This window comes from Chamaea fasciata, unplaced genomic scaffold (assembly GCF_029207755.1).
Source record: "Chamaea fasciata isolate MVZ Bird 193981 ecotype frontalis unplaced genomic scaffold, bChaFas1.0.hap1 SCAF_40, whole genome shotgun sequence".
In the NCBI taxonomy this organism is placed as follows: Eukaryota; Metazoa; Chordata; class Aves; order Passeriformes; family Sylviidae; genus Chamaea; species Chamaea fasciata.
Window position 1 is genome coordinate 75,164 of NW_027094125.1, and position 19,549 is coordinate 94,712.

At 54.1% G+C, this 19,549-nt stretch overlaps 1 protein-coding gene across 1 annotated transcript in view; it reads left to right on the top strand.

Moving 5' to 3' along the window:
- The window catches only part of LOC136303642 (zinc finger protein 420-like), a 67,006-nt gene that overhangs the window by 2,593 nt on the left and 44,864 nt on the right, over window positions 1-19,549 (top strand). The window contains exons 3-5 of the mRNA XM_066207240.1: window positions 637-797; window positions 7,107-8,070; window positions 13,208-13,733. Coding sequence (XP_066063337.1) covers window positions 637-797; window positions 7,107-8,070; window positions 13,208-13,733 — 1,651 coding nt within the window. The remainder of the gene's footprint in view (window positions 1-636; window positions 798-7,106; window positions 8,071-13,207; window positions 13,734-19,549) is intronic.

The window sequence follows — 19,549 nt, forward strand, 5'->3', positions numbered from 1 at the left end:
ACATTTGCCAATTTCCCATTAGTACATGCTTCTGCTTCCCAGTATAGCTATACTTGTCTATTTTGAAATTATTCACCTGCTGAGTTTCTGTTTATTTAAGTGTTAAGACACTAGTTAACAATACAGTAGCTATTACATTGTATAGAAAGGTATGATTCAGGTTATATAGATATAAAAAGTTATGATTCAGGTTATATATTATATATCTTATAACTCAAACTGTATAAGCGTCTTGTAACTTTGGCCCAAGTTACAAAGGCATCATTCTCTTTTCTCTGTCTTTATTTGCGCCTTCTTTATCCTCTCTATCTTTATTCTCTCTTATTCCCTCTCTCATTATTCTCTCTTTTCTGTCTCTTTACTCTCTCTTTACTCTCTAGTCTCTTTATTGTCTCTTTCTCTCTCTTTACTCTCTCTTTATTCTCTCTCTTTACCCTCTCTCTGTTTTCTCTTTACTCTCTCTTTACTCTCTAGTCTCTCTCTTTATTGTCTTTCTCTCTCTTTATTCTCTTTACTGTCTCTTTATTCTGTCTTTCTCTCTATTCTCTCTCTATCCTCTCTCTACCCTCTCCCTCTCTGTTTTCTCTCTTTATTCTCTGTTTATTCTCTCTCTTTACTCTCCGTTTCTCCCCGCAGCCGAGCGGGGCTGGCGGCAGCCGCGCTCCCCTCAGAGCCCCTGAGGGCGGCAGCAATGGCGGCGCCGCTCCCTCAGCGCGGGCCCGGCGCCGGCGGGCGGGGAGCCCTCGGCAGCGCCCTGGTGGCAGCAGGGACCGAGCCCCGGCACCGGCCTCTGCCCCGTGGGGCCGCGGAGCCGAGGGGGACACGGGCAGGGCGCTCGGCGCCCTCGCCCCCAGCCCCGAAGCCCCTCTGGAAGCCGGCCCGGGGCTCGCCCCCGCCTCCTCCCAGGCCCTGCTGGGCCCGAGCTGTTGCTCAGCGCTGGGCGCGGATCTTGTGCTCGCCCCGAGCGGGGTTTGTTTGCGGCCCGGGGTGCTGAGGATCACTCGGGAAATGTCACTGCAAGGGCGGTGTTTAAAATGATCAGCCCCGGGGCTTCCTTTGTGCTGCGCCTTACGCCGCTGTTTTATTCCGCTTTTAGCGCCTGCCTGTGAAGAGAAGCCCCCCAGGAGAGCGAAGGCTGCTGAAGTCTGACATCCTTGCCCTAAGCAAGGGCACACTGCTGAAAAGATTACAGCTCTTCTCAGCGCACAGAGAAAGCTGACGCTGTTCCAGTTGCTATTTGCTCATCCATCTCTGAATATACAAGAAAGCCCTGAAATGTCAGCTTTCAACAGAATGCCTTAGAGTGATGCTTCCTGTGCTGATGACGGTCTTTTAAACCCAGCCTTCTGCCTGACCTCTCCACTGTTGTGTCTCTCTCAAGGTTGTTGTCTCTTACCCCCTCCCATGGGCAGGCCAGTGTTCAGCCATCCCCAGGACAGCAGGGCCCCACCCCACGTCCCTGTGACCTGGGAAGACAAAAAGCATCACTCCAAATGTTCCCCCTTTCCTCCTTCTTCCAGGCATTTGGCCCTGGCAGTGGGGTTTGCTGCTGGTGTCTGTAGGAAGAAGGAGACACCACTCTGACACTTTGGGGCCCATGGAACCAAGGAAGCCCCTGTGACACTGTGGGGCCACATGGAGCCAAGGGACCATTGTGACACTGTGGATCCGAGGAGACCATTGTGACACAACAAGGCCTCGTGGAACCAAGGAATCCAAAGGTGCAAAACATTCCTTGTGGGGTTCTGCCCTTTGGAAGGGGAACCTCATTAGTGGCAGCTTGGGCTTGGCACACCCTTGAGGAATGTACCTGTTTGTAATGGGGAACCTTAGGATTTTTAGATTGCTTAAAAAAATTTTTAAAAAATAAAATAAAACACCTTTTTGCCTGTGTACAGCCAGTTCTCTGAACAAAGCAGATCCCAGGTGACTGAGCAGAGACAGGAGGGGGTTGGGGAATGTGGAGCAAGGTTCTCCACACTGGGTCAGACATCAAGGCACAGCTTCTCTGAGCACGCCAGACCTGCTTAGGAGAGTCCCTGGATCAATACCAGTCAGTGAATGTTGCAATCACCTCTTCTCTAAAGAGAAAAATGCACCCTTTAAAATAAGAATGTGTCTTTCTTAGAAGCTCTTTGAAATATTCCTCCATAACTGCAGTAGGAAAGCTCCCTAGTGAACTGCACTACAACAGAGAGAGATCAGGGCAGAGCCATGGTGTGTCAGGACTTGTTTGATCTTAATGAGCCCCATGGTGCATTTGCTGCTGAGCCCTCATGGCCTGAGAGGAGATGGCACAAACCTTTCCAGGAGTCAAAGTCAGAGCACAAACCCAGAGTGTCTCGAGGAATTAATGAGTTCCACTGAGGTCCATCCCCAACACAGGCTCTTCATGGAGCCCTTGAAGGAGAAAATTGGAGGCCAGGATTGCACAAAAACCTCTCAGAGACTCAGTGTGGAAAGGAAAATCCAAAGTGCCTTAAACACCTTGAGTATCTCAAAGCATTAATGAGCCCCCTGAATGTTGTTACTGAGTAAGAATCTCAGGGGAGTAATTACAGCAGATAATTGGAGGCCATGAATGCACAAACCTCTCAGAGACTCCAAGGCAGAAGCAAAACCCCAAGTCCTTTGAAAAACCTGCAGGCCCTTAGAAGCCCCACCAGGGCCATTCCTGGCCAAGGCTCCTCAGGGACTCCTTCCAGCAGATCCTTGAGGCCACTGGGATGGGAGGGGGATGCTGAGGGCAGGACAAGGGGCTGACAGTGCCCAGCCTTGCTGAGGCTGTGCCAGGAGGCCCCAGGGCCTCAGGACAAGGTGTCTGCTCACAGCCCTTGGTGGCACAGAGGCTGCTGTGCCCCACGACACCCAGACTTGGCTTCTCTTTGTCCCCACCTGTCATCACTGCCTACAGTTCTCTGCTGTGGCTGGGGCCTGGGGACACTTTCTCGGTCATGCCCCTCAGCAGGACCCATTAAAACTTCAAGAAACTTTGGAGTTGCATTCTGACCGGGAGCTCTGGAGAGGTTTCTTCAGCTCCCTCTCAGGGACTGATGTTGAGAGCCTCAGTACAAACCCCAAGAGGGTCATGAAAGTCCTTGTGCTGTGTCTGTGCTGCCGAGCTGGGCCGGGCTCCTGGCACAGACGCAGCTCCTGGCAAGAGCAGCGCTGCAGAGAGACAGCTCTGCCCAAGAGCAGCTCCTGTGCACAGCCCAGCAGGGCTGGGGCACTGCCTGCAGCCACCCCAGGCACAGCACACAGGCACTGAGGGGCTCAACTCAGCCTGGGCTGGCAGCACGGAGCAGAGCTCACTGAGGGCTCAGTAGAGGAGAAATCCTCACAGTGTCGGGAACAGTCACTCTCTGGCTGGGGGAAGAGAAGCTGCAGCTCCTGCAGGGATCTCCTGAAGCTGGCACATCCCACAGCTCTGAGGCCCTTCCAGGAGGACTCTCAGAGTCGCTGCAGGGCAGGGATGTGGCCCTAGGGCAGGGCTGGGTGTCCCTGCTGCACCACCCGAGGCACAGCACAGGGCAGCTCCCTGCTGCCGGGCTCTGCTGCAGGGCTGAGCAGCCGGGGCTGCAGCCAGGGGTGCCCAGGGCTGTCGTGCAGAGCAGGGTCCTGCGGCCCAGGGCTCTGTGCTGGGCCACGGAAAGCTTTGCTGTCCCTCCAAAGTCACTCTCAGAACTCTCAAGAGGCTCCTTGTGTTCCTTGTTCCTCCAGGGCTCAGTGGGATGAGATCAGGGTCCCACTGCAGCCTACAAGAGACTCAGGTTTTGCTTGTTGGTGGCCAGCGCCCATCAGATGGCGAATGGTCTGTGCTGAACCTTCCTGGGGCTCTACAGCTTGTGCCAGGGCTGATGGCAGGGGAATGTTTGTCTGGAGGGATTTGAGAGCTGCCAGGAAAGCACAGGGGTCCTGCAGGGACAGCGTGTGCCAGGGATCAGCAGGGAGTGGAGCTCACTGGGCACAGTCCCTCTCCTTGTGATGCCACAGGTGCCAGAGCACATCACAGCCCTGCTCCTTGTGATTTCACAGGCACCAGAGGACTGTGAAATGTGTCCTCTCTCTGCTTGATGTCACAGGCAGGCACCAATGCACATCACAGCCATGCTCCACGTGTTGTCACAGCCACCAGAGCATATCACAGCACCGCTCCTTGTGATGTCACAGGCACCAGGGCTACCTGACAACCCTGCTCCTTGTGACATCAAAGGAACCAGAGAACATCACAGCGCATCTTCTTGGGATGGCACAGGCATCAGAGCACATCACTGTGGAAAATCAGACAGCTACAGAAGCTGAGCTGGGTGGCACCGGCAGACCCTTTGGCCCTGGTACAGTGAAAGCCGTGGGAGAGATAAACTCAAGGCAAGAACAAAAGTGAAGACACCATGTCTGATCACGCTGACCGCTCTGACGAGAGAGAAAGTAACAAGGCCATTGCTAGTGCAAGAATGTAAGAAGGACTTGAAAATAGAAAAGAATGTGTTACTAAAGGAACAAGGGCAAAAGGGTCTGAGTGGAAAATTTTGTACGGAACATAGAGACCTATGAATACTGGTGAACTTGTGAACTAAACTGGCTTTGCTTTGCTGACGTAGCGGAGCCCGTGTCTCTTATTTCCTGCACATCACAGCCAGCCCTGCACCTTGAGACATCACAGGCACCAGAGTAAATCCCAGCCCTGCTCCTTGTGACATCACAGGCACCAGAGTAAATCCCAGCCCTGCTCCTTGTGATGTCACAGGTACCAGAGTAAATCCCAGCCCTGCTCCTTATGATGTCACAGGTACCAGAGTAAATCCCAGCCCTGCTCCTTGTGACATCACAGGCACCAGAGAAAATCCCAGCCCTGCTCCTTGTGATGTCACAGGTACCAGAGCACATCACAGCCAGGCCCCACTCTTTGTCTTATCACAGGCACCAGAGTACCTGACAGCCCTGCTCCTTGCAATGTCATGGGCAGCAGTGCACATCACAGCCAATCCCTCTCCTTGTGATATCACAGGCACAAGAGCACATCAGAGCCCTGGTCACTGTGATGTCACAGGCACCAGAGAACATGACAGCTTTGTTCCTTGTGATTTCATGGGCACCAGAGTAAATCACTGCCCCACTCCTTGCAAAGTCACAGGTGCCTGTGACATCTCAAGGAGCAGGACTGGCTGGAAGGTGTTCTGTTCTGGCTGTGAAATCACAACGTGCAGAGGTTCCAAAGGAAAAAAACACTCTCCCCCAGTTCCCTCACTACCAGTTCCTCCCAGCTACTTCCAGCATGATCCCGTTTACTCACAACCATTCCTAGTCAGCCTCAGTGTAGTCACTCACTGCCAGTATGATCCAAGTCACCTCCAGCATGATCCCAGTTCCTCCCAGTATAAGCCCAGTTGCTTCCAATCAGCCCCAGCACACACCCAGTCACTCCCAGTTCCTCCCAGTTGCTCCTAGCATGATCCCAGTTGCTCACAGCTGCTCCTGGTCACACTCAGCATGATCCCAGTCAATCCCAGTATATCCCATTTGCCCACCGCATCGTCTTAATTGGCCCTGCAGGCTCCTACTCATTCCCAGTATGATGCCAGTATGATCCCAGTCTCCCTCGGTGTGATTGCAGTCTCCCCCACCATGGGCTAAGCTCCTCCCTGCACGATCCCCGTATAACCCAGTCACTCCCAGTGATACAGCTCCTGGGATCCCCCAGCCCTCTCTGTGTTCCCCCCTCCCGGGAGGAGCCCCAAGGGCTGGAAGTGCCCAGCCAGGGTCCCCAGCAAGGCCCAGCGTGGATGTGCAGCGCCCAGTTTTCCCAGTTTCCCTCTCCTTTTCCCCGGGCCGGGTTCCCCCTGGCCCCAGCGGGTGGGAGCAGCCGAGAGCCCCGCGCTGCCCATCCCGACCTGTCCCGGCTCCATCCCCGCTCCTCCCGCGGCCGCCAGGGCTTCGGGAACGGGGCACCGGGGTGTGCCTGCTCCTGGCGGAGGAGGAGGGCTGGGAGAGGAGAGATGGAGAAGGAGAGCGAGAAGGGATGGAAGTACGGGAAGGGGGTGGGGTTAGGGAGGAGGAGGAGGAAGGATGGAAGGGGAGGAGCCGGAGAAGGAAGAAGAGGAGGGACAAAGGAGGGTCAAGAAAAGGAGAAGGACCACGAGGTCGAGCGCTCTCTGAATTCACAGCCCTCGGCCCGTGGCATCATCACGCCCCATCCCAAAGGTGACCGGGGAGGGGGAGCTCGGCCCAGATATCCTGGGTGGTCCCTGGGTTGGGTTTTTTCGGAGGGGATATTTTGAAGATGAAAAACTCCAAAGTTGAGCAGAAAATGCCTTTTGAGGGGACACTGGGGGGTCCCAGTGTTGGCTGCCGTCAGAGGCAGCCTGGAGGAGCAGAGCCCTGTGTCCCCCAGGAGCCCAAAGTGGGGAGCCCAGAGAGGGGGGAGCGCCGCCATTGGCGGGACCCTCAACAGCCTGGAGAGGGGCAGGGGGGACTCCTTGGACCCCCTGCACCCCAAAGCAGAGAACTGCGGGAGAATGGACTCTGGGACCCCAAAACCCCCCAGCATCCCTAAACGGGGAGACACGAGAGGGGGGAGTTTTTTGGATTTCTGGGGAGGGTGGGAACCAAGTAGACAAGGGACCTCTAATACAAGCCTGACTCCCAGCAGCTGGGACAGGGGGTAACCCCCGAACACCAAAGGGGAGAGGCCAGAGACAGAGAATTCCTGGGAGGCATTTTCAGGACTGAATCTTGGTGTTTGGGAGGTTTTCATGGACCCCAGATGTCTGGTCACTTCCGGAGATGGACTTGGGCAGAGGGACCTTCAAAGTCAATGTACTCATCCTGTGTTTTTCACCTAATCAGGATTTCCCATTCCCAAACCTTGGCTAGAGAAAGGAGAAGGCTGTGAGGAAGAGGAAGATGCCCTGGGAGCCCCAGGCAGGTGAGGAAGTCAGTGCTCCTTTCCCCCTCTCTCCTGCTCCATCTCCCAGCCCAGCATGGCCCCAGCTACAGGACAACCCCGCACCGACGCCGTCCTGCTCAGGACAAACTGAGGGGATCTCTGTCCCCGTCCTTCTGGCACAGAGGCAAATCCCATCCTCTCCTTGTCCTTCCTTCCCCAGACAAGGAGCTGAGGATGGAGACCAGGGAGGACAAATTGCCTCAGCAGGACCTCATGGAAGAGGCTGTTTTGAGCAGCTCCACGGCGCAGGAATCCAACAGGGAGGAAAAGCCCCAGAGATCCCACATGAAGAGGGGCTCCAAACCCACCCCAGGGTGCTCTGAGGAGGAAAGACCAAACCTGTGCTGGAAAGGCAGCTGGAGATCCAGCCGGATCTCTGAGCTTGTCCATGAGCAGCCTCATGATGGGGAGAAGCCCCACAAGTGCTTGGAGTGTGGGAAGAGCTTCAGGCGAAGCTTCCACCTGATTCGCCACCAGATGATCCACACTGGGGAGAAGCCCTGCGAGTGTCCTGAGTGTGGGAAGAGCTTCAGAGACAGCTCCCACCTGATCCGCCACCAGATGATCCACACTGGGGAATGGCCCTGTGAGTGCTTGGAATGTGGGAAGGGCTTCAGTAAGAGCTCGAACCTGATCGTCCACCAGATGATCCACTCTGGTGAGAAGCCCTTCGAGTGTGGGGAATGTGGGAAGAGCTTCATCCAGAGATCCAGCCTTATTGTCCACCAGAGAATCCACACTGGGGAGAGGCCCTTTGAGTGTGGGGAATGTGGGAAGAGCTACATCCAGAGCTCCAACCTGATCAGCCACCAGAGGACCCACACTGGGGAGAGGCCCTATGAGTGCTTGGAATGTGGGAAGAGCTTCAGCGGGATCTCCCACCTGTCCTCCCACAAGAAGATTCACACTGGGGAAAGGCCCTACGAATGTCCCAAGTGTGGGAAGAGGTTTCACACCAGCTCAGACCTCTTCATACATGAGCGGATTCACACGGATGAGAGGCCATTCCGCTGTCCCGACTGTGGGAAGGGATTCAAGCACAACTCCAACCTCATCACTCACCAGCACATCCACACTGGGGAGAGGCCCTACGAGTGTCCCCAGTGTGGGAAGAGCTTCTCCTGGTGCTCATCCTTGAGACACCAGCAACAGAGCCACTGGTAAGGGAACCCCTGTGAGTGCCCCGACTGTGGGAACAGCTTCGTGCACTGCTCCAACTTCATCCCCCATTAGAGGACCTCCATTGGGCAGAGCCCTGGTGACCCACATTCCCAGTGGAATTCCCACCTGGCAGGTGGTCTCCACACTCTCCTGGATTTCCATGGGCACCTGGATGAACCCAAGGGCAGGAGCATCCATCAGTAGTCAAATCGACATTGGAAATTCACTGGGAAGATCTGATTTTCTAATTTTACACCCTAAAAACCTTGACTGCTCTGTCCAATTGTTTCTTCTGGTGGCATCAAGCAGTACTGGATGATCTTGATGATCTTTTCCTACCTGAATAATTTCCATCTTTATCACATCAAAACACCCAGAACCGGGGTAAAAATAAAGAAATTTAGTAAAGGGATCTAAAGCAGCCCTGTTTTACCAGGATTTGGGGGTGCATTTGGGGTTGGTTCACTGGATTTTTTGGGATTTGTGGGGGTTGCCCAGGCTGGGCGGACAGGGCCACAATTTCATACGTGTGTGCGCAGAATGTGTCCACCTGAGCCCAGCTGTTCTCCAGGAATTCTGGTTTTCTGTCCCAGTCCCTGGCGGGGGTCTCCCCATTTTGGGGTGTGCTCCCCAAAGTGCCCAAATCGCTGCTGAAGTGCCCGAGCTGCTCCTGGCTGGGGATGTTCCTGTCCACCAACCTCTCCTGGTCAGTGCCATGGGGCACTGGGAGGAAGTTTTGGGGGATCGTGGGGGAACTAGGAGAGGCTTTTGTGGCTCTTGGGGCCATTTCTGCTGCTCGGAGGGGGTTTGGGGGGCTTTTGGGGCAGTCTGTGTGACAGTTTTGGTGGTCCTGGCCAGGCTGTGTGGCTTGGAGAGAATTTGGATGAGACTTGGCGGAGATGGAAAGGGGTTCTGGTGGTTCTTGGGGCCATTTATATGGCAAGAAGCATTTGGGGGGTCCTGGCCAGGAGCTGGGGGGGTGGTTTGAGGGTTCCAGGAGTGTCTGTGGGGCTGGGAGGGGATTTTAGGGCAGATGTGACCCCCCTCCCCAGACCCCCAAAGCTGCCAGCAGACCCCACCCCCCAAGATGCTGCTGGGGGTGGGGGTGTCCATGCTGGGGTTCATCCTCCTGGCGCTGCAGGAGAAGGTGAGGGGCGTCCCCAGGGCCCGTGTGTGTCCCCCAGAGCGTGTGTGACCCCCCATGCCGGTGTCACCCCCTTTTCCCCCCCCCACAGGGCTCCTGCCCCAGCTCCTGCTGCCCCCGGGGGGAATTTGGGGAGGGGGCAGAGGGGGTGCGCAGCCCCCGCCGGGGGATGACCCCGGCCCAGCCCCTTTGTTTAGCACCAAGCTGGGCTTGGGGCCGCAGGGGGAAGAGGCCCAGGGGAAGCAGATCCTGCAGGTGGGACAGGGCTTGGGCTCAGGGCAAGGTCCTGCCCTGCACACCTAGCTCAGGGGTGACCCTGCCCCGGGAAGGGAGCAGGACATTCCCATCCCCACGGATCCTATCCCCAAAATACCACATTTGGGATCCCTCATCCGTCTCTGCAGTCCCCCCTCCAACATCTCCAGGCCTCTGGGAAGAGCTCAAGGGGATGGAATTTCCCAACCAGCAAGGCCCAGTGTGGATGTGCAGCGCCCAGTTTTCCCAGTTTCCCTCTCCTTTTCCCCGGGCCGGGTTCCCCCCGGCCCCAGCGGGTGGGAGCAGCCGAGAGCCCCGCGCTGCCCATCCCGACCTGTCCCGGCTCCATCCCCGCTCCTCCCGCGGCCGCCAGGGCTTCGGGAACGGGGGAGGAGGAGGAGGGGGGAGGGAGGAAGAGGCGGAGCGGCAGCGGGAAGCGGGAGGAGGAAGAGCAGAGGAGGGACCGGGCGGCCCCAGCGCTCCCTGAACCCGCAGCCCCCCGGGACCATCGGCCCCATCCCGCAGGTGCCCGGGGAGGCGGAACTCGCCCCAGATATCCCGGGTGGGGTCCCTGGGTTTGGTTTTTTTGGGGGATGTTTGGGGCTTGCAGGGCTCCCCCCTCGGGGGACATGGCGGGGTCCCCGGGAGGTGTTTTTGGGGGGTCCCGGTGTCGGCAGAGCCCCGGCGGGGGCCGGGGGAATGCGGGTCCCCCCAGGTGGGGGTTGGGCTTCCCGGGCCGGGCCCTCCGAGCTCTGCCGGGGCCACGTGGGGAGCGGCGGGACCGGCGGGGGGACACCGGGTTTGGGGAGCCCGGCAGAGATCCGGGCTTTGGGGACCCCCTGAGCGGGACCCCAGAGACAGGAGAGCCCCAGGAGCCCAAAGCGGGGACCCCGAGAGGGGGGGACCCCTGGGATTGCCGGGACCCCGTTGGGGGGTGCTGGGGCTGGAGGGGCGGGATGGCCGGGAAAGGGGTTCGGGGCTCCCGGTGCCGGCAGCGGCTGCTCCCAGGATGAGCCCAGTCAGTCCCAGTATGATCCTGATCACTTCTCACTCCCTCTAGGATCCCTGTTGCTCCCAGTATGAGCCCAGTGAGTCCCAATATGGGCCTGGTCCCTTGCCCTCACTCCCTGCCTGATCCCAGTATGACCCAGTCACTCCCAGTCATTTCCTATTACGTTACAATTTGCCCCCAGCACGGTCCCAGTTCCTGCGAGTTCCTCCAGCTTTTGTGCAGTGTGTTCCCAGTTCTCCCAGTTGCCCCTAGTACAGTCCCGGTAATTCCCAGTATGATCCCAGCCTCTCCCAGCAGGGCTCCGGTCACTCCCACTTGCCCCCAGCACACTCCCAGTGGCTCCCAGTGTGGTCCTAGTCCCCACCTGCATGGTCTCAGGCATTCCCAGTATATCCCAGTTGTCCTGAACATTCTTGTAGTCATTCCCAGGCACTCCCAGCTACCCCAGTGTGGTTCAGATGCCCCCAGTTTTATCCCAGCCACTCCCAGTGCATCCCAGTTGTTACCAGCATGCATCCTATCATTCACAGTTGCTCCCAGTTCCTCCCAGTGTGGGAGCAGTTGGCTCTCAGCATGGGCCCTGTAGCTCCCAGTAACCCCCAGTCTGGGTCTAGTCATGCCTTAATCCATAATCCCAGTATGATTGTAGCCAATCCCAATATGATCCCAGTCACTTGCAGTCTAATTCCAGTCACTCCCAATCACTACCAGGATGAGGCCAGTGGCCCCCAGTTGCTCCCTGTCAATGGCAGCATGACCCCAGTAGCCTCCAGTATGATCCCTGTGATTCCCTGTCTATCCCAGTATATCCCAGTCACTCCCAGTTGTCCTCAGTTGCTTTCAGCTTGATCCCAGTTGCTCACAGCCACTCCCAGTCACCCTCAGTGCAGTCCCAGTTGCTGCCACTATGATCCACTATGATCCCAGTCTACCCCAGCATGGCCCAGCTGCTCCCACTGAAATCCAGTAGTATCCCAGTTTCCCCCAGCATGGTTCCAGTTGCTTCCTGTTCCTCCCAGTTGTGCCCAGTTTCCCCTGGTATAGTCCCAGTCCTGTCCCCATATAATCCCAGTCCCTCCCAGCATGGTCCCAGACATTTCCAGTTGCCCCCAATGTACACTGTGTCAATCCCATTCACTCCCAGGAGCCCCCAGCATGGTCCCAGTTCTGCCTAGCATGGTCTTGCCTGTTCCCAGTGTGGTTCCAGTCATCCCAGTGTGGTTAACAGACCCTCCCAGTATATCCCAGTTGCCCTCAGCATGCTCTTAGCTATGCCTAGTCGCTCCCAGCTGCCCCACTAAGGTTCCAGTTACCCCAGTACAAACCTGTCCCTCCCAGTGATGCCACTGCTGGGATCCCCCACCCCTCGCTGTGTTCCTCCCTCCCAGCTCTCCTGAGAGGAGCCCCAAGGGCTGGAAGTGCCCAGCCAGGGTCCCCAGCAAGGGTCAGGGGCAGCTGACTCTTGGGGAACAGGGAATGGGGCATCGAGGGTGTCGCTGCTCCTGGGGGAGGAGGAGGAGAGATGGAAGAGGAGGGACAAATGAGGATCAAGAAAAGGAGAAGGAAGGAGGAGGTCGAGAGCTCCCTGAATTCACAGCCCCCCAACACATGGGAGAATCGCCCCCCACCTCCCCCACCAATCCCGCAGGTGACCGGGGAGGGGAGCTGGGCCCAGATGTCCTGGAGGGGTCCCTGGGTTGGGTTTTTCTGGGGGGGAGATGTTTGGAGAATAAAGATCTCCAGAGGTGAGTGGAAAATGCCCCTGGAGGGGACATTGGTGGGTCCCAGTGGTGGCTCCCAGCAGAGGCGGCCTGGAGGAGCAGAGCCCTGTGTCCCCCAGGAGCCCAAAGTGGGGAGCCCAGAGAGGGGGCAGCACCATGATTTGTGGGACCCTCAACAGCCTGGAGAGGGGCAGGGGGGACTCCTTGGACCCCCTGCACCCCAAAGCAGAGAATTAGGGGAGAAAGGACCCTAGGATCCCAAAAGCCCCTGGTATCTCTAAATGGGGAGATAGAAGAGGGAGTAGGTTTTCAGATTCCTGGAACCTCTGGCAGCCTGGACAGGGAGGAATCCCAGAACCCTAAAATGGAGAGACCAGAGACAGGGAACTCCTAAGAGGTTTTTTCGGGGCAGATTTTTATGGACATATGATGCTGACTTCTAGAGATGGACTTGGGCAGGGGGACCTTCAAACCCAAGGTGCTCACATCTTGTTTTGCCTGCAAACCAGGATTTCCCATTCCCAAACCTTGGCCGGATGGAGGGCGAGGCTGTGAGGAAAAGGAAGATGCCCCAGGACAGCCAGACAGGTGAGGAGGAAGTCAGTGCCCCTTTCCCCCTCTCTCCTGCTCCATCTCCCAGCCCAGCATGGCCCCAGCTGCAGGACAACCCCCCTGCCAGTGATGAACTGGGGGGAATCTCCTTCCCCTTCCCTCTGGCATGGAGGCAAATCCCATCCTCTCCTTGTCCTTCCTTCCCCAGACAAGGAGCTGAGGATGGAGACCAGGGAGGACAAATCCCCACAAAAGACCCTCGTGGAAGAGGCTGATTTGAGTGACTCCACGGGGCAGGAATCCAGTGGGGAGGAAAATCTCCAGAGATCCCACAGGACAAGCTCCAGCCCCAGCCCAGGAAGCTCTGAGGAGGAAAGACTCTTCACCCTGTGCCAGGAAGGCAGCCAGAGATTGAGCCAGAGCTCTGAGCTGGTGGTCCATGAGCTGTTTCATGAAGAGGAGAAGCCCCACAAGTGTGGGGAATGTGGGAAAAGCTTCAACTGGAGGTCCCGCCTGATCCGCCACCAGATGATTCACACTGGGGAGAAGCCCTACGAGTGTCCTGAGTGTGGGAAGGGCTTTAGGGACACCCCTGGATTGATCATCCACCATCGCATCCACACCGGGGAACGGCCCTTCGAGTGTGGGCAATGTGGCCAGAGCTTCAACCGGAGCTCCCACCTGACCTCCCACCTGAAGATCCACACTGGGGAGAGGCCCTACGAGTGTTCTGAGTGTGGGAAGACATTCCAGACCAGCTCCCTTCTCCTCGTACACCAGCGGATTCACACGGATGAGAGGCCATTCCGCTGCCCCGACTGCAGGAAGGGCTTCAAGTACAACTCCCACCTCGTCAGGCACTGGCGCATCCACACTGGGGAGAAGCCCTACGAGTGTCCTGAGTGTGGGAAGAGATTCAGAACGAGCTCAGTCTTGAATCAGCACCAATGGAGACACCGGTAAGGGAAGCCCTGCGAGTGCCCCAGCTGCAGGAGGAGCTTCATCCTCTGCTCCAACTCCATCCCCCATCAGACCACCCACGCTGGGGAGAGCCCTGGTGAGCCACATTCCTGGTAATCCAGGTTGGGAAGACACCTGGCTGGTGGTCACCACATCCTCCTGGATCCCCATGGGCACCGGGATGAACACAGGGGCAGGCACATCTGTTGAGACTCAGATCGACATTGGAAGTTCATTGAGAAGAGCTGATTTTTTACCTTGTCTTGGTTTGAAAGACAGGTGTCTGCTGAGGAAAGCAGGAGCCTCCCTTGGAATGGAAAATGTAAACCCCCTCCCTCCAAATTATTATAATTTTGAAATTAAGGAGCTCTCAGGCAAAGGTATGAGAATAGGAATAACTGTTCTTTAGTAGTGTGTATAATAAAGCAAACAAACAACAACAGCTACCGCATTAACAACAAACAGAACCACAAACCCAGTGACCCCTTCTTGGCCGTGGGCACTTTCCCCTGATTCCCCTACAGCCGCAGGGGTGCTGTGGTGTGAGCTCGGGGAGCATGTGGTAATAATGGCAGCTTGACCAAGATAGGAAGGAATGAAGAGAGGCTTTTCGTCACAAACCCCTGGGGCAGTCAATCCCAGGGCCCCAGCAGCAAGCTGGGCTGGCACCTATATGTAGAGTTACAATCCAATTAGTTTTAGTAAGTTGACAATATGGGGATAGAGAGTAAAATGTCCTAAAGTAACTTTAGCATGCTTATATCCCCAGTCATCTGTTCTGTATATTCTGTATGTGTTCTGTGTCTTTAAAACTAGCTCTAAAAACAAAGCAAACAAAAAAACCCCACACACAATTTGTTTTAGAAAAACAGCATTCACTCCTTCACATTTTTTTCTCTAAACCCTATGTATTCATCAAAAACACAACAACCAAACAAAAACCTTTTTTTTTTGCTTTTAGTTAGTTTAGCTAGCTGAAGCAAACAAGCTCCCTAAACTTTTTTTTTTTTCCCTTAAAATTGTTTAACCTATCCTAAACTAAAACCACCAAAAAACACCAAAATCTCGCACCTACAACCCACCAAAACCTAAACCTCCAAAAAACCCCTAAAAAATCCTAAAACTAATAAAACTAAGTATAACTCTAAGTGTAACTACATACAGGCAGGGGTGTGGGGCTGCAGTGCAGGGAAAGGTTGGAGCAGTGCACAAGAAGCAGCGGGGTGGGGCAGCAGGGGCCTGGCTCCCAGCAGGGCAAGGAGAGGCAAACTCAGGGTCAGGGCACCCGAGCAGATGGTGCTAGGTCTGTCTTTTAATGAGTAACACTTGATAAGCAAGCACTCACTTTAAAATTTCAAAGGTTTGTTGAACCTTAACAAAGGGAGAAAGGGACAGCACTGGGAGCGCGGCCGACTGCCAGAGGCTCATCCACAAAATGGCAGCTCCACTTTTTATACCCCTGGTATGACATCAGCCAACCCTGGGCCCTCCCAAAGTCTGCCGCTCAACTCTTCTTTGCCATCCAAAAATGGAGTCCTTCTTGCAGCGTGACTGGAGGTGAGGTGCTGTCATGCCAGGCCTCCCCAGTACGAGCTTTCCCCATTCCCAGCTGCCCCATGCAAGGGTCCGTGGCCTGGAGACCCCCGCACAGCCAGGCTGGTGTTTCCGTGCCTGGTGCTTCCAGCAGCCTCTCCCCACCTCTTGTGCACTTCGTGTCTTGCCTCCAATCTGACACATTCCAAATCCACCCAACTGTCCAATGTCCTCAAGCTCCAACAGACTCAGGTACAGATCCTGTGCAGTGCTGACCAGAGCTGAGGTGCCTGCACTCAGATTATGGGCAATCTGGCCATCCCAGTTATGAGGATGGTGCCTTTTCAAACCAATGATGAGGATGGTCCCTTTTCAAACCAGTTATGAGGATGGTGCCTTTTCAAACCACTTATGAGGATGGTGCCTTTTCAAACCAGTTATGAGAACAGTGCCTTTTCAAACCAGTTCTCCCAAGTCTGACTCTCACACTAACCACACTCCCAGACTGCATCCCACTCACACCCCAAGCACACTCCCGGACTCCGTCTCCCCCTCGCACAATACTCTCAATCCTCCAGATCTTTCCATCTGCAGTTTTTCAGGGGGCCTTTCCCCTTCTTCCCCCTCCTCTTTATCCTTATTTGGTCCTTTATTGTCCCCGAGGTGTCGACCTGCAAATCAGCAATGACCCCAGGAGAAGCCAATCGAGCCACGAGATCAGGGGGTGGAACTCTCGTCGAAAATCTCCTAGGGCCATGGAGACGAGGTTTTAATGCCAGATGAGTCCCCAGTTGTGAGAAACGACCGCTCACTTTAAAATTTCAGAGCTTTATTAAACCTCAACAAACACAACAAAGCACTGAATAAGGAGAAAGGACCAACCCAGACTGTCCAGTGGCAGCAATACAGAGGGGGGCAAAGGGGGCTGTAGAGAGAACTGGGGGTGTCCAAACAACAAACTACAATAACACAACCATACATCAACAGAACTTCTTTTAATGTACACACAGTATTCATCCAATAATTGTGAGAGCCAATCATCATACTACTCATCTCTAACAGTGAGGTAGGTGATGATGATGAGGTCCCAGTGCAGTGGCTGCTCTCACGAGCAGAGGATCACCCCATGGCAGAAGAAGCAGCTCTGGGCTGGGCTCTGGCAGCAGCAGGGAATTCCTTTCCCCAAGCAGCAGCTCCGACCTTCCTCCTCTTGAGAGGAATGACAGACTTGTCTTTACAAACAAGCAGTGGATCTGCTGGTAGATAAAACCAGCACTGAGAGATGAAAGAAACAATGGGGAGGATTCCACTGATTGATGAATGGAAAAGAAGATATTTGCCTTTACAAACAAACTGTATGTTTGCTGATAAATGAAACTGGATATTGAAAGAGGAAAGAAACAATGGGGAAAACCCATAAATTCCGTAAGAATTAAAAATTAAAAGGGGGGTTATACATTCAAGGGGAATTTTAGGTATTAGGCACTCCGGGAAGTCTGTAACTCTCAAGTACCTCAGCCAATGGAGAAAGAGAGAGGGAAATGCGGCCGGGAAATGAGGATAAATAGGAAGCTGTATCCTCCAAAATTTGAGAGACCCCAGGGGAAATGCCTCATGGTCTCTCCCTTTATTCGAATAAAGAAAAAGGATTCCTCTGTCTCCTTTTTGGACAGAAACCTCTGACGTTTGTGGAATAATTTTCCTAACACTCTGAAGCCAAGAGAGAGAGAGCCAGCAGCTGCCCCAGCCCCATCTTTTACCTGCCCAATTCTCTCGATATCTCTGCCCCTTAGAAAGAAATTCTTAAGTAAAAGAAGTGCAACCAGATGCTCTCTTCCCCTGAGCTTGATCACTTCTTTCATTTTCTTAAGTGCCCAGTTGTTAGTGTTTCCTAGCAAGAAATGGGGGAAAAAATCTATAAAAAGGAACAAAAGGAAGAAAACCCAAACTTTACACCCTAAAAAACATGCCCCATCCAATTGTTTCTTCTGGTGACATTGAACAAAGCTAAGATGATCCTTGGAGGTCTTTTCCAGCCTAAATAATTTCCATCTTTATCCCATCAAAACACCAAGAACTGGGGTAAAAAATAAAGAAACAGAGATTTAAAGCTGCACCATTTTACTGGGATTTTGAGGTGAATTTGGGATTCAGAGGAGTCTTCAGGAGGATTTGGGTGTTGTAGGGCTGTAAAGCCAGGCAGATGGGGCTATATCTCCTAGTTGTGCTGGCAGAACGTGTCCCCCTGAGCCCGGCTGTTCTCCAGGAATTCTGGTTGTCTGTCCCAGTCCCTGGCCTGGGTCTCCCCATCCAGGGTGTCCCCCCCACAAGTGCCCAAATCGCTGCTGAAGTGCCCGAGCTGCTCCTGGCTGGGGATGTTCCTGTGCACCAACCTCTCCTGGTCGGTGCCATTGGGGACTGGGAGGGGTATTAGGGACTCCTGGGAGCACTGGGAGGAGGTTTGGGGGGCTTTTGGGACAGTCTGTGAGGGGGTTTTGGTGGTCGTGGCCAGGCTGTGTGGCTTGGAGAGAATTTGGGGGAGATGGAAAGGGGTTTTGGTGGCTTTTAGGGCTATTTATATTGCAGGGAGTGTTTGGGGGAGTCCTGGCCAGGGCCTGTGGGGTGGTTTGAGGTGTCTGGGAGTGTCTGTGGGGCTGGGAGGGGGTTTTAGGGCAGATGTGACTCCCCCCCAGACCCCCAAAGCTGCCAGCAGGCAGCCTCAGTGGCCAGCAGCACCCCAGACACAGCCCGCAGCCACAGGCACATCCAGCTGCTCCTCAAGGTGCCAAGCGGGGCACACAGACACACCCTGGCACAAGAGGAGCCACATTCACCTGCTCCCGAGTCCCCACGGAAGGAATAAGAGCTTGACTCAGCCAATATATCAAGCAACAATCGATTTATTAATTTGGTAATTCAAACGATAAAATGTGAGCAAAGCAGCGTGCTGGGTACAGTGGGGGGGTTTCCCCTCCAGCTGCACACCAAATGCTGATTTTTGCTGGTATTTTTTTGGTGGTTTCCTCCTAGTTTCTATTTGTGAAGTCCGATTTCCATACCCCATTGTGATCAGTTCCTATTGCTGACGTCGAATTTCTATCACCCCAAGGTTGTAAATTAGTGATGGTGATGTGCAGTTTCCCGTGCCCAGAATCATACGTCGGTGATGGTGAGGCCCAGCTCCTCTTTCCAGGGCCAGAAATCAGTGATGGTGATGTTTGGCTTCCCCTCCCAGGATCATGCATCTGTGATGATGGGGTCCAGTTTTCCTTTCCAGGATCCTCAATTTTTTTAACTTTTTTTTTTTCCTTAAGATAAGCTCACTTCCTTCTTTTATTTAGGTGATTACCACTTTTTTAAATCCTAAAGCTGTAGTTTAAAACCTCTCACTACAAAGCAGCTCAAAGCTTACAATAATTTTGTTTCAAAGCAAATAATAATACTTATGCATTCTTCTATCCTACATGCTAAAGGCCTAAAAAACCCCTTAAAACTTATATTGTGAGAATGTTAAAACTCACATTATTCACTTATAAGCATGCAAAATATTTGTCCAAAAGCCTCTTTCCATGCTTTTTTTCCATTTGTTTATTAAAACTCATTTTTATAACTGTCCCGTGGCCTCATTCGACATATTTCACAACAACTACACCGGCCACCTTTTTTGTTTTACCTGAGAGGAAGCACAACCCCACGTTTCACACCCACAGCGGGGCTGCCCCTGTGCTCCTGCAGGCCTGCACAGCTCTTTCCTCTTTCCTGGCACAAAATCCCCTCGGGCAGCTTCCCTGGAGCCCTCTGCGACTGCTACCCGGGGTCTCAGCTCCTTAGACCTCTGTGTGCCAAAGACTCCAGGAGGTACCTGGGAGGAGTCTCAGGAAGATCCTGGAGGATGCAGGTTCACTGCAAAAGCGGAAATTGATCAAGGTCAGCTTCCCTGGAGCAATCTGGGGCTGCCAGACAGGATTTGTTGTCCTGAAACTGGAGGTTGAGACTGAGAGATGCCTGGGAACAATGTCAGGTTGATTCACAGAAGATCCAGTTTCCAAAAATCATCTCAGGTACCTGCCTTGGAGCTGTTATAGGTACATACTATAAAGTTGGCTTTTCACAAATACTAAAATGAATGCTACATGTGTAACGTGGGAAGGTTTTACTGTATTCATCTAGTTTCTTTTATTATTAAAAGGGTTTAGAAATGGTGATGTGATGAATGTGTATATTTTTTGCGGGGGTTGTGGCATAGTGTTAAAAGTAAAGACCGT